The sequence below is a fragment of the Desmodus rotundus genome, chromosome 4 (assembly GCF_022682495.2).
Source record: "Desmodus rotundus isolate HL8 chromosome 4, HLdesRot8A.1, whole genome shotgun sequence".
Taxonomy (NCBI): domain Eukaryota; kingdom Metazoa; phylum Chordata; class Mammalia; order Chiroptera; family Phyllostomidae; genus Desmodus; species Desmodus rotundus.
The window spans coordinates 21,253,332-21,270,942 of record NC_071390.1 but is presented as its reverse complement, the minus strand read 5'-3'; the positions used below and the strand labels follow the sequence as shown (position 1 = coordinate 21,270,942).

Sequence of the window (17,611 nt, the reverse complement as noted above, 5' to 3'; positions counted from 1 at the left end):
TCCCCGACTCCCTCTCTCTAAAAAAAGCAATGAAAAACTGCCCTCGGGTGAGGATAAAAAAACTTTAAATAAGCCAAATTTATAAAATGAAGGTGAGGAGCCTACACAAAATTATGTCTCCATAAATAACAGAGAGGTAAGTAGATGGTAGTTTAGAAAGTGAGCAATTTTTTAAAATATATCACATAATTATGGAGAGTTAGGTCTTTCAATTTACATCCAAACTGTGGATTAAATGAAGTTATGGGGAAAGCACAGAATGCAGACTTAGGAAACTGGGATCCAAACCTGGTTATTCAACTTTTCTAATTGTCAATTTCTTCACCTATGAAATGAGGATAGTATTTCACACAACTGTGGTGTTTTAGAGATGACAACTAAAGGTACAGTGTTATAAATCTCTATAAAATGGTTAATTATTATTACATAAATATACATAGTGATTAATATCCATTAATGGTGTCATCTTTAAAGCTAACTCAATAATTTTTCTTCTAACTCAATTATAACTAGAAGAAACTGTACTTCTCCTGTCAAACTTAGTCCCCTTCAGGTTGAAGGATTAGGATTTGGGTGTACGCATGTTAAAGCTAAAATAAATTTACTGAATTTGTCCATTGGGTGAATATGGCCCCTGGTTTCACATTACTAGTAAGCGCCCTGTACTACCGCTAGACAGAGAGCTGAGGACAGTAAAAGACAATCAACAGGAAGGCCCAAAGAACTGCACTTTTAATGAAAGAGATTAGACTCCCTGTGAAATCTTATTTGCATATCCCTCCCAGATACAAAAGAAGAGATTGTCTGTAGCTAACCTCTCCTCTTCAGTTCTGTCTAAGTTCGTAGGTGGAGATGAAACCAAAATTGAAACAAGGGGGAAAGAATCAATATATTTCCTGAATTGGGATAAGGACAACACTTCTCTCATCTCCCTGGTCACTTAACTGCAATTTAGTGACACTTTACTAAGGGTCAAAGCACTTCCCTGAGGGCCTGATCACAGCAGCAAGAAACTTTCAAAGTTGAACTTTAGAAGCGGCTACCAAAGAGCAGGTGCAGGCCCCTCTCCCACGATGAACACCATTATCGAAATACGGGGTCTGGTCCTTCACATCAAATTCCAGCTCTTTAAAGCTGTTCCATTTGGCTTTCACTTGAGAAGTGTACCACTTTGTTAAAAGCAACTTAACAACTAGGCTTTTTTATCCCTTTTGTTGGTTCAATCATCTCTGGTGGTTTCCTAGATGGTAGACAAATCATAAACATATCCTTGTTGGCTTCAGGACCTGAAAAATCAGAAGGAATAAAAAAAATCTTCCTTCTCTGAAAGCAGGCATCCCTCCTTCCCTGTGGGGACCTGTCACGGCCTAGTCAACAGGGGTCAGTAAAACAAGGCAACAGAAGTGACTAAGAAGACAGGAGCAGGCGCCCCTGGGAATTCAATAAGGACCCTTGTTCCCAACCCTTGAAATGCTCTCTGGTTGACTGTTTCTCCACCATGGTTACTGGTGTAAAGTGGGGGTACTCCCTCCAAAAAGGACTGGTGCCCTGAAAATAAACCTCTTGCACGGCTGTTAAGGCATGGAGGGATCCCTAACCTGGCCTGTGGGCCTACTGGAACTTCCATTTTCCCAGCCTTCCTTCTCTTGCCTCAGGCTCATTTTTCCACTTGGGCCCCCACCTTCTCAGCTTTCCGGCACTTAGTCCCCATTACAGTTTGACTGCATTCCTGGGCACATGACCTATTTTAAACAAAAACAATACAACGTGCACCCTCAGTAAGCTATCGGGCTCCTTAAAACCTTGGCAACAAGTCAGTCCAGAGGGACAGAAATTAATCTAGGCAGTTATCTAGAGTCCCCTTTCATTTCACCTCTCCTCACCACACCCCAAACCAAAAGCAAATAAATAAACCTAGTCAGAAGAAAAATGGCTGGGGGGGCGAGGGAAGGGGAGGTGTGGATATAACACAGAGGTCTTAAACCTGCACAGTCCCTAAGATCAGCAAACTCCTGGGTCACAAATCAATGTCCCTCCCTGCTTCATCTTGTAGTTTGGTTACCCCTGATGCCACCCAAGCTGCCTACCTGCGTGATTGGCATGATTACAGTAAGCATAACTTCCTGCTGACTTGGAAATTCAGAAAAGGAGGGAATCTGTCCACAAGTGACAATCAAGGCCGTCTCAAGGGGCACTGGGCTAAGGAGAGGGAATAGGGCAATGCAAAATGATGCCTGGGGACTTGGAATTTTAAATTAATACTGTCTCTTGATTTCTTTAATCTGCTTGCTCCCCAGAAAGCAGATTTCCCCTCAGAATGCCTGTACCCACTAGCTCTTTTACTAAAACTAAGAATTTGGCTTTAGAACAAGCATTTAAATAGCCTACGACAAGAAACTTCTATCTTTTCGTTTATACTTGGCATTATACTAAATCCTCCAGTGGCCCTCAGCAGCAGAGGTCCATAATTAAGGTTCAAAAAAAAAATCAATGAAAAATCATTATATTGTGTTAAATTGCTTACCCTTTCGGCCAGGGAACAGGGAATAACACCAATATGCAGGGTGAAGTAAGACTGTAGGGAACATGTCAGCAGGAAGGCAGAACCACGCACAACGGCAGCATGGAGCAAGACCCACATTTCCTTCGAAAGCCCTCCACATGACAACTCACCGTATTCATTCAGCCTCACCTCCCATGGCTCCACACTATGCAATTGAGCTCCAGCCAAATCTATCTCCTCTGCATGTATAACTATACCCATACCTTCTCCTACAATGCCAGCACCAGCCTACCACTGTCCTTGACAAATGCCTCCTTCCCTCTTCAGGACACTAGTCAAATTCACCCATTCTTCCAAGATCCAGCTTAAACCTATACTTCCCTGATTCCTCCAAACATTCCTTGCCTTCTCGTGCAAACCCGCAGACTGAACCTATCATAAACCTAGGCTCGTTAGCCTTTCACAGCAGTATGTCTTGTCTGTCCTATACAGTCAAAAATTCCCCAGGAGCAAGTCTTCAGCCTCTTAGTACTTCTAAAAGTGGATCTCAACCAGTGGTATAACGGGAACCCTGAATAAGTATGCCATCACATTTTAAACAATTTACAGAATTTATTTCCATTCAACTAAAGAGCCACAGTTTTATAAAGCTTTCTGTCAGACACACCACTGAGCCTCAGTGTGACTCACAACACAGTTGCTGCAAAGTAAGAGGAAGACTGGAATAGATATAAACTTTATCTCAAAGTAGGTTATAAGAGAACAAGGTCAGGGCGGTAATAGTCTACTCAAACACAAACATACTAGACGGTAAACAAGTAAGCAGACAAGCTTTTCAACTTTCTGAAACTTGCTTTAAAAAATAAAAAAGACACAAAAAGTGGGAACCATGGTCCTAGGATAAGAGGTATTTTGATAGACACAGCTTAAACCAGCGTTCAAAAGTACAGTTCTCCCTTTAGCAAGTCACACTTTCAAAAATGTCTGTAGGTTTTCAGGAGCCTGGAAACCACTACCTTCAAGCTCCAAAGGCCCTTCCTAAAAAAGTATAATACAGTACATTTTCAGGAATTCAACCAAGGCTTCCAAATTCCTATGCTAGAGAAGCTCCAGGGAAGGAATCTGAGCCAGTAAAGTATCTTCATGTGGCACCCACATGTCAAAGCTGGTCAAAGCAGTTTTAGAAGAACTGGGCACAACCCTGATTCCTTGGGTGAGCTTAGGATTTACGGTCACGTTCACGTTCACATTCATTTCCTCCAGTTGTTGGTCAAGTCCTGTATTTGCAGGGCACTTGACCAGTGTGCATGTTCTGCAAGATGTCAAGAAATGTTAAGCAGTGAAAAAAAGAATTTTATCATCAAAACATTTTGTGCAGTGCTGGATGCAACAGAATTACATGGGTCTCTCTATCACGGGACGACTCGGTGCCTTTAGTTTACCAACGGGCACGGTGAGTCCCCAAGAGAGGGGTGTGCAGCACAGCACTTCCCACACTCGCTGGGTCACAGAATCGGTTTTTCAAAAATCCCACAGTACAAGACTGACCTAGCACTTCCTGAGAACAGACAACAGCAAGAAAGATGCCACTGTTTTTTGAGAACTGAGGTGTGAACCGGCATCTAACAGACTCAGAAGTGGACTTTGTTCTCATACCTTCAGAATGACTTTCCCCTGGGCTCCCCGTCCGAAATGTGAGGAATACACTACTCTGCCCCTCAGGGTTATTCCATAGTTTTTAATCTTGTAACTGTATTCCATATTAATCACCAACGCAGATTCTCAGCCCTGGTGGCCGAGTTTCAAAATCCTTGGTGCCCTTCCAGCCTGGATGAAGGGATGGCGAGAACAGGAACCAGGCGCCACCCAGAAAGCATCACGTCTCCACTTCCTAGGCATTATGATGAAGTCAAACTGCAGCCAAGACAAGTGATGAATGAGAGGTTCTCCGTTGGTTAATCACTCCTAGAGGAGGGCCTGGTAAGCATGCATACCACCTGTATGTGAATCCTGACTCACCTTTTCAATGTGGGCTTTCTAAAGGAAAATTCAACGAAACATGGGAGCTACAGGGAAGAAAGAAAATGAAGTCCTAGAAGAGCCCATTACAGATCTAGTCAGCAGGGGAAACATCATTCCTTTCAGGGAAACAGCTTTCCAGGAAAAGTATCTCAACATATTTACTATAAAACAATTTAATTTCCCTGTCCCATCACCTGCCACCCCACCATCCCCACTCTCCCTCCCCCCAAAAAGCCCACAGATTGTGGATTTCCTCTCATTCTTGGCAGAGTTACCAGAAGAAATATAATACCCCCTTCGGACTGCTCCCAACAGCTGCTGAACAAGAGGGGGAGTGGGGGTAACCTTCCAAAGCTGCCTCTAAAAATGACCATTCTCCCTGCCAAACCATGCAGCCAGTAAACATAGGACTTCTTTCTCTACCACTTAAACCAACGGGAGATCCCCCAAAGCAACAGTGTACCCTAGTCCAAAATACTCGCCCCCAGCCCATCTGTTCTCAACTTCACTATAAGATGAAACTTCTACACAGTAAGCTGCCACTCTCTTTCTTCCCTGACATGTTTTCTTGAAACGATCCTCTACTACTTCACCAAACTAGTGTTTGTTTGTTTGTTCAAGCTACTCATTTGCAAGGTAGGGTTCTTTATCAAACTCCTATTCAGTGTAATTTCCTTACCTCCATCCACCTCCCCAATACCTCCTATAGACAGACAGACAGACACACACACACACCCTCTTTTCAGGTCAAGAGTCTTGAAAAACAAAAGTCTCGGAACAAAGTCAGCTACGGCCACACTGCACCCTAGCCCTTTTCCTGGTTCCCAACATCATCACCAAATGCACTTTTCTGTCCAGAAAAGCCCCATCACCAGGCAGCAGAGAGACTTCCAGTTAGCCTTCAGCCTCTCAGCTGAGACCACCAACAAAGAAGTTCACAAATGTCAACTGGGGGCAGAAGCAATATCTCTCTTTGCTGAGGAGAAACTGGACAGAGCCTCCAGCATCATTCCCCAAAGGTGACAGCCGGGGTTGAGTGAAGACCGTGAAAACTGTACAAGAGCTGGGAGAGAAAATATAATGTAAGGAATGATTTGGAATCAGGGGCAGGGGAAGGTGGAGGGCTGAACTGGTTGACCTCAAATGTCTTTTCCATCTCTAAGTCCTATGATTCTTTGACCTCCAATTTTGTGCTGCGGACAAGGAATGGAAAGTCAACAGACGTGGTGATGTTTTGAAAGAGCCTGGCAGTCTGCTCTTGTCATTTAGTGGCCTTTGCATGTATTTTTTAAGGTGTCTCCAAGCCCTGTCTTCATTTCACAGTTGTCACCTTTCTCAGCAATTTGAGCTCATGTCAAATACCAAAAAGAAGGCGAAGAAGAAAGAATGTACTGGCAATTAATTGCGGGCTAAAGAGGGGCAGGCACGGGGGCCCATTGGGTGGCCCAGACTTCCAGGGAGGGCCGTGTGGACAGTTTGGATACGATGAAGAACGGACTCAAAGCTGAGACAAGGCGGCAAGCCTCTGACAAGAGATAAATTCTCCCCCAGACAGTCTCAAAGTCGGTTTTAGATGCAGCTCAAGCATATACATGGTTCAGGATTCATAAATGGATTCCTAATTAGCCCAACCATCTAGCTCCTGTGAATTACAACTGAAGTTCCATCTGAATCCTGGTCATTCCTGAGCAAAACTGCTGAGTAGGGAGAATAAAGCAAAGCTTTGGATTTGGTCCACACACCTGAGGTAAATTCTGGAGCTTAGCAAAAATTGGTTTCTAAGACTCGAAGTGGGGAGTATGCCAATTTTCACTGAAAATTCAAAACTCAACTTTCTCATCTTTTCAAACAGTTTAGCTCACCTTAAATTTTCAAAATTTACTAGAGCCTGCCTCAAGAAGAGTCTGCCTGAACTTCTCCCTGCCCCGTGGTTATAAGTCTGGACCAGAAACTAATCCAATGCCAGAGTCAACCCAGAGTGAAGGTTAAGTTGGCATACAAAGGTAATTCTTTTCCATGTCAAACACTCAAAAATAGTTTGGGTTTTTTTTTAATCTGTATGTTTCCCCAGTAACCTCACTATCGGTTTGATTCCAGCAGCTCCAACACAATTTCTACCTCAGGGGAAGGTATCAGACAGACCGTGGAAAGTATGGCGTACGGAAACACTGTCAGAGATCTCTTCCCTGTACGAACTGCTCATCTTGCAGACTGGGAGGGCTTCGGGTTTCTCCACGTTTCTGCCTTGAAAGCTCGCGAATGCCTCTCCTACCCTTCAAACGTCACACGACTGGGAAGTATACAAGCAGCGTCTCTGTTCTCGAGGTCCTGGAGGAAAAGGCCTCTTCCACGCTCCCGGTTTGCATTGGGAGGTACTCGCTGCACGAGACCACGTCCTGCTCCCACAGGTGTATTGTTTTATTTATTTTAAGCATGTAAACTGAACTCGGCTTTTATTAACTCACAGAACCATTAAAAATAAAGCCTTTCCAAAATGAAGATAAATAAGATCCACACACGAAACCTAGCAATGCACTGAGGAACAAGTAAGTGACTCTCCTCCCTAGCAAGGCAGAAAGGTGAAGGGGAAAGCCAAAGCCACTTTAAGCTGATCACTGTTCTCTGAAAATCACTGTTTTAGACCTCAGATGTAACCAGTCAGCGATGCCTTCCCCGTTCAGGGCCAGGAAAGGAAACTTTATGCTTGCTGGGCCAAAAAAATGCTCTTAGGTGCAATCATTTTAAAACAAACAAACACAGTTTGCTTATCTGTGTCCATCTCACCACTCTGGACGTTAATCATCACTGAAATAGATACCCCCCGCTCCCCAGCCTCAAAGTGCTCCCAGCCCACAAGACCCCGTCTGAGGAATGAATGTACATGCCAGGGCAAACACCTCAGCGCCTTACTCCCCAAACACCTACTGTGAGCTCTAGGCAAATCTACCACAGGCAAACGCAAGGGCACCTGGGTATTGCTCAAAGGATATTTAAAATAAAATTCAAGTTTGAAAACATGTAGGACTTAATTTGGAAGGAAGAGGATTAAGTAAGCTTTCTTTAACATAAGACTGGCAGAAGTAATGTTTTAAAACACAGACTTTTCTCACTGCATTCTCTGCTCTTGTTAATTTTCGGTCTCAGGGTATTTGCAGATAGCACCTCCGTTCTTCCGCCTATCATACTAACTGCCTGCATGCAGCCTCCCTTACAAACTGCCGGAGTCAAATTTCACTGTTTTGCCTTTGAAGGCTGAACTAGGTTAGTTTTCCCCATACTCTAGGGAAAACTTAAAAGGTTGCTATATGAAACATTTCCTTGATTTTTATATCACAGATATTTCCATTCTCCCAGGCTTTATAAAACCTTCAAACAAAACTGATTTCAAACCAGATGACTGACTCAAACTGTCTCTGTGTCTGCTTTAAAAAAAAAAAAAAAAAACCCTCAGGATATCTACCAGTGTTCACTGTTTGAGCAAGAGGCCTAAAGGGAAGCAAATTATTTGTTTGTGGTTTTAAAGTGGCCAAAATGCCTTCAAGCACAAGTATAAGACCATTAACAAATCACAAGGAACCAAAGCAGTTCATCTTACTCAACAAAGCTATGATCAGTTAGGAACAGCCAAACTGAATGGGCCTTGCCCTGGGCCGGAAGGTCAGTAAACCGTAGCGGTTTGTGTTTCTGAGAATCAAGAGGCTCTTCGGCAGGGAGTGCAGACCCTAAGCTCACAGGTTCTGCTGTCAAGTTTCCGAAAACATTCAGGCAGGTGAGAGAAACCAAGCAGGGTGTGTGTTTTCCCTCACCTCCTATCCTCAGGCAGCATCTCCAAGTCAAACCACCTCTACGTTTGCTATATGCAGACCGACCAGAGGAGAAGCCAAGCAATTAATAAGTTCCATTTACAATGTATTGAGTGCCTACTATGTGCTGGACACTCTGCTAGCACTTACACATTTAAGGCTCGTTTTACGGGACGTGTTACGGGACAAGCAGCCATTCTTTATAGGGGATAAAGCTCTGGGGCAGTGAAGCTGCGTGGCTTCTGATAACATGGAGTTTTGTGTTGTACTTACAAAAGCTTATCCCACTGTCCAGTCTGCAGTTAATTAGCCCAGGGAATGAACTGCACCCCTGCCACTACCCAAGCAGCCATCCGCTCACTGAAGTTTGGGCCCTGGCACCCTCATGCTGTAAGAGGAATGGGGTGCATGCCATCTCCCTCCAGGGTTGACAGCCACCTCTCTTGGTGGCTTATCACATCTCTGCAGCTGTCCAGAAAGAGACCACACTGGTAAGCACATCTCCACCTGCTCTAACCCACATAACTTCTCCCCTCAACTCAGAAAACACAAACAGTGACCTTGCTCTTTATCAAGTGCTGTGATAAAACAACTTCCCTAGAAGTTTAGACATTCCTCATCCTAGGACACAGGCAAAAAAATCAAAACACACGTGGCAAATAAATAATAAAGCCATGTCACTTTGCAGTCTCAAAGCACTATAAATGAGTATACTATACATGTAAACTCATTTTTATTTTACTGTTATTATTGCCTATAGAACACACACTCATTCCCATTAGCTCTCTTTTAGAGCACTTAAAAAGAAAAGAAAAATAAACATCAATTCTTTCACTCAACCATTCAACCTCTATAAGGAGAGAGAGAAAGCCAAACTATGCATTGGCTGGCTTGGATTCCAGTCTTTTAGCCAACTTCTCTTATAAGTCAACTGGCGTGTTCTCTGAAAGTTTTTGTTCTAAGAAATAAAGGTAACAAGATTACAACCGCCCAAAATCCCAGAGAATCGTTGTCACTGACAACAAAACTGTACTAGAATTAATCAAAGTTAAACAAAATGATCAAGTTCAAAATTTATAAAAAATTAGTCTTGTATATCAATAATAACCAACTGGAAAACATACTAAAAAAAGATTACATTCATAATAAAAACAAAATGTATAACATATTTAGGAATAAGTAAAACAACAGGTGTGTGGGAACTCTATAATGAAAACCACAAAAACTTGAAAAGGCACAGAATTTTTTCTTGCTTGGGTGGTTGAGTGGAAGTAGAGATGTCTCTCTCTGTCTCTCTCTCTCTGTCTCTCACAGACACACACACACACACACACACACAACACACACACACAAATCCAACAAGGATCACCTAACCCTAACAGATATTAGACCCTATCAAAAACGAACAGTATTTAAAATAGTATGGAAATGGAAAACTGTATCGGTGGAACAAAATAGAGTTCATTAGTAAGGGACAAAATAAGCTTTCTAAAACAAAGGGAAAGACAGGAGTTATTTAACAAAATGTATAGTGATAACCAGGTAGCCATTTAGAAAATAAGAGTTGAACTCACCCTTTGCACATATAAGTGATATTGTTTAAAGCGTTAACTATTCTAAGAAATCAAAAAATAAGAAAACCAGTAGCTATTCAAGGAGAAGATTTTCCAGGCCTATGGAGGAGTTATAAATTTCTCACATTTGGGGGAAAAAATAAAATCACAAAAGACTGACAGATTCTGATATATAGGGTGGACAAACGTAGGTTTACAGTTGTGAGTAGACAACACAAACAGTTTATTCTGGTATTATTATTTATTAATTATCGTATCATTTTTCCATACAACTGTAAACCTACTTTTGCTCACCCTGTATTTAAAAGTGTAAAACTTCTACAGGTTAAAAACAGTAAACTAAAAAGAACTGGGGAAAAATACTTGTATCAAACAGGACAAATTATAGCCTAATAACTATAGCCTAATACCTATAACCCTCAAGGATTCCAAATTTACAAGAAAAACATCAAGACCTCAATAATAAATGGGCAAAGACTAAGAAAAGACAATCTCACAGGTGAAACACACATATGGGAAAACATTTACCCTGATCAGTGGTAAAAAGAAATACAAAATAACAAAATTTTGAGATAGCATTATATGCCCCAATATAGCAAAGATTTAAAAAATTTTCACATTCATTGCTGGTGCCACAGTGACTTGGTATACCTTTACAAACCATAACCTTTGACCCAGTAATGCCAATCTTGAGAATTTATCCTAAGTAACTAATTCAAAAAGAGATGTATTAGATGGTATGTGACTTATATTTCAATAAAATGATTAAATTACTCATTTCATTGTTATCCGTAGTAGCAAAAAGCTGGATATAACATAAACATTTAACCTCATTATGGTACAGCCCACAAACGTTAATTATGTACCTATTCTGTTAGGATCAGTTAAGATAGCAACTAAGAAGCGTGAGACTGAAAAGTAATTTTTAAAATCAATTGGTGTCTAGGGGTGGTGGCATTACACCTCTTTATGTTTTCAAACGACTTTCTTTAATGTTGTTATACTATATTGGAACTACTTTTTTTTTTTTAAACCCAAACTGGATGGAGTTGAGTGCAATCTGAAAGCTTTTTCTCCTCCAATTCCATACATCTTTTCCCCTTTTATTTAACAGCTTTAAGTGATTCAAAAAGTTGCTAAGAACAAGCCAAATTGCAGTACCATGCCCTTCCATACAGCCTAACCCGAACCCAACCTCCTTCCGCGAGCAGGCACCCTTCTGTGCGTCGTTCAGCCTGTACCCAGAGACTAGAGGTGACGCTTGGACCAAGGGCCTCCTTTTTTCTCCACATTCCACTAGATCTGAGCTCTGAAGCCCAACAACCGTTAGCAGAGGGTGAACGGCTGAAGGTCCACAAAACGTTCAAACAGACAACACAGTGAACCTGAGTCCTCGACCCGGCCCAGAGGAGGCCTCCAAAGCCACAGACCAGCGGGCTCTCTGGGCCTGAGGCGCTCGGCGAGTCAAGGTCTGAGAAAAGACACGATTAAAAGCTGAAGGGAGTGCTTAAGATGGCTAACTGTGAGGAGCCGCCCACGGGGAGAGTGCACACTGAGGGATGCTCTTGGGAGGCTTCCTGGGATGGGGACCTCGGAGAAGAGAAGGGTGCTCGGGCGGGGGTCGCACTGCGGGCGCGACACGGCCCCAGGCCGGCCAGGCCGCGGCGCCCCGCCCTTTCCAGGGACGCGGGCCGGCCCGGGGCGCGGAGCGGGCGGGCGAGCGGGCGCTTACAGGTCGGTGCCGAGCCGCGTGAAGCCGGAGTTGAGCGAGGCCCGCGCTATCCGGCGCCAGAGCAGGTCGCAGCCGGTGAAGCGCCGCAGCCAGCGGCACACCTGGGCCAGGCGGCCGAGGGCGCGAATGTCCAGGTAGGAACAGATGAGCAGCAGCAGCTCCTCCGGCAGGCGCCAGAGCGCGGGCCCCGCGGCTGGGCGGCCCGCCGGCTCCCGGGCCGCCGCCTCCTCTTCGGCCTCCGCCGCCACGGCCGCCCGTGCGCCCGCGGCGCGGCCCCGCGCCTCACCCTCTCCTTCCGGGGCTCTGCCCGGCCTCGCCTCCTCCCGCCGCCCAGTCCTAGCCCTCCATTGCCCGTGGCCACCGTCTCCTCCTTCGGCCTCCTTCCCTGCCTCTGCGCTGCCCTCATCTCCCCTGACGATCCTTCTCGCCCCTTCCTCCACGCTTCCGCCTCCCTCTCCTTCCCGCCCCGGGCCTGCCCGCGCTCCCGCCTCGGCTCCCGGCCCCGCTGCCTCCTTTGCCGGTTGCAGCTCGGGCTTCCCTTCCGCCCCGCTTCCTCTTCCGCCTTGCCTCGCTCCTGCTCTTCCCTTCCCCTTCCTTCGCTTCCTCCTCGCGACCCTCCCTTCCTGCAGTTTCCTCGCCTCCCCGCTCTCGTCCTCGCCCGGCCCGCCGTTCCCGGGGGGTCCCAGGCGGCCCTGGCTGCTCATGAGCGGCCGCAGGGCCGGCCCGACACTCAGGCGAGCCGGAGCGGCCGCCGTCGCCCCGGGAGGAGGCGACACCCAGTCGGACCGGGTCACATGGGGCGGAGCGGGCCGAGACCTGGGCCCGCCCCTCACATCCGTGGCCGCGGAGCGGCTTCGGGGTTCTGGCGGGAGAGCGGACCTCCGTCCCGCATCCCTGGACCTCCTGCAGCGCTTGGGGCGAGCACATGCATTCACTCGTCTAGCACGTGAGGCCCGCTGAGAGCTGGCCGCAGGCGGCACGGAAAGCAGCTTCCGCCTTCGAGAAGCAGCTAGTTGGAGCTCCTGCCCTCAAGAAGCACCCACTCCGCTGGCTTGAGCGCCCTCCTCTTCTGCGGGTGACGCCTCCTTTCCGCAAGCCACATACCAGCACCCCACAAACTGCATCCCTCTTTAAGGTGGCATACCCGGGTTCTCGCACCGGGTATGAACCGTCATCCTGGCAGTGAGCTGGTGTTTGGAGAGGTTTGCAGTCCTCTAGATCCTGAATCCCTAACTCCCCAATGCAACAGTAAATGGCAAAGTTAGGGCTTGTTATTGTTAGTCACCACCCACACGCAAGTGGATTCTCCAAGGTCACCCACGAGCCCTTCCCCACCGCACTCATTCCATTCACAAGGGCACCAGCCTGAAAGGAGAGCTAAGTAAAACCTTCTGAAGTCCAGACATGCTAGCTAGCACCCACCTACCCCCAGTCACACGTGGCTACTGGGCATTTGAAATGTGGCTAGTAATCCAAAATAAGGTGGGCCGTAAGTGTGAAATACACACCAGATTTTGAAAACTTATACAAGAAAAAGAATGTGAACTATCTATAATGTTATATTAATTACATGTTGAAGTGATAAGATTTTTGGATACATTGGACTAAGAAAATTTAAAATTATACATGTGACTTACATTTGTGGCCCACATTATTTTTCCATTGGACATCACTAGGCTAAACAGTTTGGAGGGAAGGGAAGAAAATACCAATTCCTGTCTGTGTATTCTATACCCCAAATTCTGATAGGAAGGATTTGAGGGTTTTATTTTATATTTACGTCTTAAGACTCATTTTTAAGTAGCAATAATGAACGAAAAATCAACTCTGGAAATTATTCAACACCCTAGCATAGCCAAAGAGAGACCTAGGAAGCAACTACATTGCATTGTGGTGTTGCCGAAGCATCACGTAACAAGGTCAGACCGGAATCTGGCTTTGCCCTAGAATTACTTTTTGATCTTAGCAAAACAACAACAAAAAGCCCCACCTATCTTGGCTCTTTAGTGTTCTCAGTCTGTAGCGGAGATAATGCCTCTGCCTTACTTTCGAGGGATAAATGAGATGATCCCTGGAAAATGCTTTGAACTCCGCTAAGAAAATTCTCAATAATAGTTACAGGTCAAATCCTGTTACAAAAAAAAATACCCCTACCAAAAAAAAAAAAAAAAAAAAGGCATTGTGTGGAAAAAGAGTTCCAAAGTTCAGCCAGTGGTTTACTTATTAAAAGCAATACTTGATACAACGTCTCGGTACACCTAAAGAATTTACACCATCTCTTTGAGATCACTGTAAGGAAATTTACTTATTCATACTGTTAGAACTCTGTTGAGATAGGAACTCTACAAGTTGAGGTCATGTCATCATCAACGCGACATTTACTGATTTTGCTGCCTGTGTGTACTGTGAACAACCCTGGAAGGAAGACAGAGGTAAATACAGTATGTGGTTCCTACATTTTGTGTTCAGATTTGTGCTAGACAATTTGTAATTTCCCACTGTTTGACAATTTTTTTTGAAGATTTTATTTATTTATTTTTAGAGGGGTAGGGAGGGAGAAAGAGAGGGAGAGAAACACTGGTGTTCAAGAGAAACATCAGTTGGTTGCCTCCTGCGCACCCCCAACTTCGGACCTGGCCCGCAACCCAGACATGTGCCCTGACCTGGAATCCAACCAGCAACCATTTGCTTTGCTGTATGATGCCCAATCAACTGAGCCACACCAGTCAGGGCTTATTAAAAAGTTTTCTAAATGTACATATTAATAAGCAAACTGAAAACATTGGACTACTTTCAACTTAGGATGCCAAAAACATGGAATTCATAATATACAGGGTGGGGCAAAATTAGATTTACAATTGTATGGAGAATAATAAAATAATACATAATAATACAAGAATAAACTAATTTTGCCCCACCCGATATTAAAACTTAAGAGTCAGTATGAATTTTTATACTGCGTATTTAGAAACACATACTGTACTAGCTTACTTTTAAAGAGAATTTTTAAGTTCTCAGACATAAAGTTCGTTGTGTATGTCCATGTAAATGACATGCATGGTAGTGAATATTGCTGTTATAGTAGTTATATAATGTTATATAACATTATAATGCTGTTATATAATGTATGTCTAGGATTGTAAAGGGACTAAAGTTTTGCGTTCTGTCCATTCTTATAAACATAGGTGACAATCTCAGATGTGAGCCATTCCCATATCTAGTACTCCAGCGTCCACATGCCCAGCGATTAAGCCCTCAGGCCCCAGTCTTTAAAAATACACAGATTTAACAGGGGAATTATTATGCAATGAATGAATGATTATTTTGAGACCGACAATTTTCAATATCATACATTGGTTCTGATGCTCACCGTTATTCTTCTATAATAATAATAGCTTATGTTTATTGAGCACATACTGTATGTATATTAGGCACTATCATAAGAGCTTTTCATGTGTTGTCTCACTGATTCCTGTCAACAGTCACATGAGGAAGATACTATTAACCCACTTTTTGTAGAAGATAAAACTGTGGTCTACAATCACATAGTTCCTGAATGGTAGAGCAGGTGTTAAATCCAACCCAACCCCAAAGCCTGTACTCCAACCCTTGCCTTCCCCATACACAGCAGAAAATGGAGTGAGGCATTGAATTCAGGGTTCTCTAAGATTCCTTACAACTAATAAAGACACACCTGATAATACTATACCTCTATCAAGCAGTCTGGTATCTAAATAAAAGCTGTTTCTAAGCAATTAAATTAGTTCCTATTCTTGTTTCAATTACCTTTTAGGAGTTAACCATGTGACCTATAATCTCTTAACACTTTTGATAATCTTTAAACAGATTTATAGAAACCAGTAGATTTACAACTCTTAATGCTTTTCGTAATCTTTAAACAGATTTGTAGAAACTATCTTGCAAAAGCACATTTAACTAAAGTTTAGTAATTCCTTCATTTTGCTTCAGCTTCGGTTTCTTCTGTTGAATTCAAGTAACAATGTATGATACGTATTATGTGACCCTTTTCGTCACTGTCCCTGCCTGGATGTATGTGTGTACATACACAGAGATTTTGTAGAATGATGTTCATGGTTATTTCTAGGTTATAGAATTTTTGGATTTTATTTTGTAATGTTTTGCACTGCTTGATTTTTTTGTAAGAAGCATATATCACCTTTACAAAATTAATAAAATCTCTCAAAAAGAAACATAGTGTCATCCTGGGTCTAAACACGCCATGCAACGGGAGCTTGAGATGTGCAGCCTCGGTCATTGTCAGAGTTTTTGTGGAGCCACCCACGTTTCTTCAGACTGTACTTACTCCATTTAAAGTGGGCATCATGTAACAGTAAAATAAAGATCGAGTTGGCATTTTAGAAGAAACAGGAGGCCTGACAGTGAATGCCATATCTGTAAACATTTGAGCAAGTCATATGTGGAAGGAATCTAAACTGCTGTTTGCAGAAATCATATCTGTTAGAAACCCCATCAAGATCTTCTCTGTTTTTCTGTGAATACACTATCTTTGTCATACTGAAAATATAAAATATTTTTCTTTCGTATGAAACACCTTAAAGTATGTACTATTTAAAAATAGTTACTTTATGCTGAAAAGACTAGACGGAAATATGATGGGATGCTAGAAATGGACACTTATCACAGGTGGAATTATGGGTAGTTCTTTTTGCTGTTGCTTTACACTTATCTGCGTTTTCTACGTTTTCTGCAGTGAGCATGTATTACACAGATAATCAGTGTTTTAAAAAAGAAAAAGAAAAAGCCTAAGAGGTGTTTACACCTAAATTAGAATATTAGAAAAATAAGAAATAATTTAATGTAATTAGGCTAGTTATTTTAATATTTTAAAGGTTCACTTTACAAATCTCCCATGCAGAATTCCAAGTAATTTATGTTATACTTCACCTTCAAGGAGGTGCAGCATAACTCCACCACACACACATGTACTCTTAACAGGGCTAAATAGAATGATTTCCTTCCAAAGAGTACAGTATGGACAGAGGGGGAAAGAGAGTAACTTTACGGTGGAAAAGGCTGACAAACACTATTTTAGCCAGGTGATCAAGTTCGACATCTACCCTTGATATAGTGATGAAAATGGTACTTTACCTCTGTGGTCTTCTTCCCTAAAACTCATAATCCCAGCCTAATAATGAGAAAAACATCAGACAAATCCCAATTGACGGATGTTTTACAAAACTACCTGACTAGTACTCCTCCAAAATGCCAAGGTCATCGAAAACAAGGAAGGTGTGAGAAATCATCACAGCCAAGAAGAGCCAAAGGAAACATGACAAATTCATGCGATGTGCTATCCTAGCACGGAAAAGAGAAAGGACTTTAGGTAAAAACTCAGCAAACCTGCCCCGTCCGTCATTAATTGATACGAATGAACTGCACTAATGTAAGATGTTGATAAGGGGACCATGTGGGACCTCTCTATACTGGCTTCACAATTTTCCTGTAAGTCTAAATCTGTTCTACAAAATAAAGTTTTTATAAAAGTTCACTTTGGCCTTTTGTGACTTTTACAGAAAATCTTCGTAAAAGAAGGCAGTGTGTTTGCTGGGTTATAAAGATTTATGATATCTTGAAACCCTGTCCTGTCTCCTCAAATGCAAAAGAAAAAGTTAAAATCATGTACCATAGTCATCTCCAACAAAAGGCAAACCACTACTTAAGATTCTAGTTATCCACGTTAACAGGGCTACTAGGAAGATTCGTTTTCCAAAGGGTCAGACATCATCCCAAGATACTGTCCTGACTTTACAACTGTGAGAAAACATTTCCAAGCACACTTTTTAATAAGTTATGTCTGTATTTGTGTGTAGTACAATAAATATATACATATGTATACAAAATGTAAGGATCCTATGTCTAATGGATAAAAAAGCAGGAAAGGGGGTGGGCAGGATAAAAATATAAAATGTAAGCTTGTACAGAAAACAGATTTCCA

General features: G+C 43.1%; 1 protein-coding gene across 3 annotated transcripts in view; it reads right to left on the bottom strand.

Moving 5' to 3' along the window:
- Window positions 1-12,484, bottom strand: part of FBXW4 (F-box and WD repeat domain containing 4) — an 80,772-nt gene extending 68,288 nt beyond the window's left edge. Inside the window, exon 1 of one of the 3 annotated variants that reach the window (XR_008426764.2) lies at window positions 11,635-12,420. Coding sequence is in view for 2 of the 3 variants with exons in the window: in XM_053923408.2 (XP_053779383.1) it covers window positions 11,635-12,338 (704 nt within the window). In the remaining variant the exon portion in view is untranslated. Of the gene's footprint in view, window positions 1-11,634 lie in introns of all 3 variants that reach the window. The other 2 variants (XM_053923408.2, XM_053923409.1) reach the window with 2 other exon arrangements.
- Window positions 12,485-17,611: the final 5,127 nt, after the last annotated feature.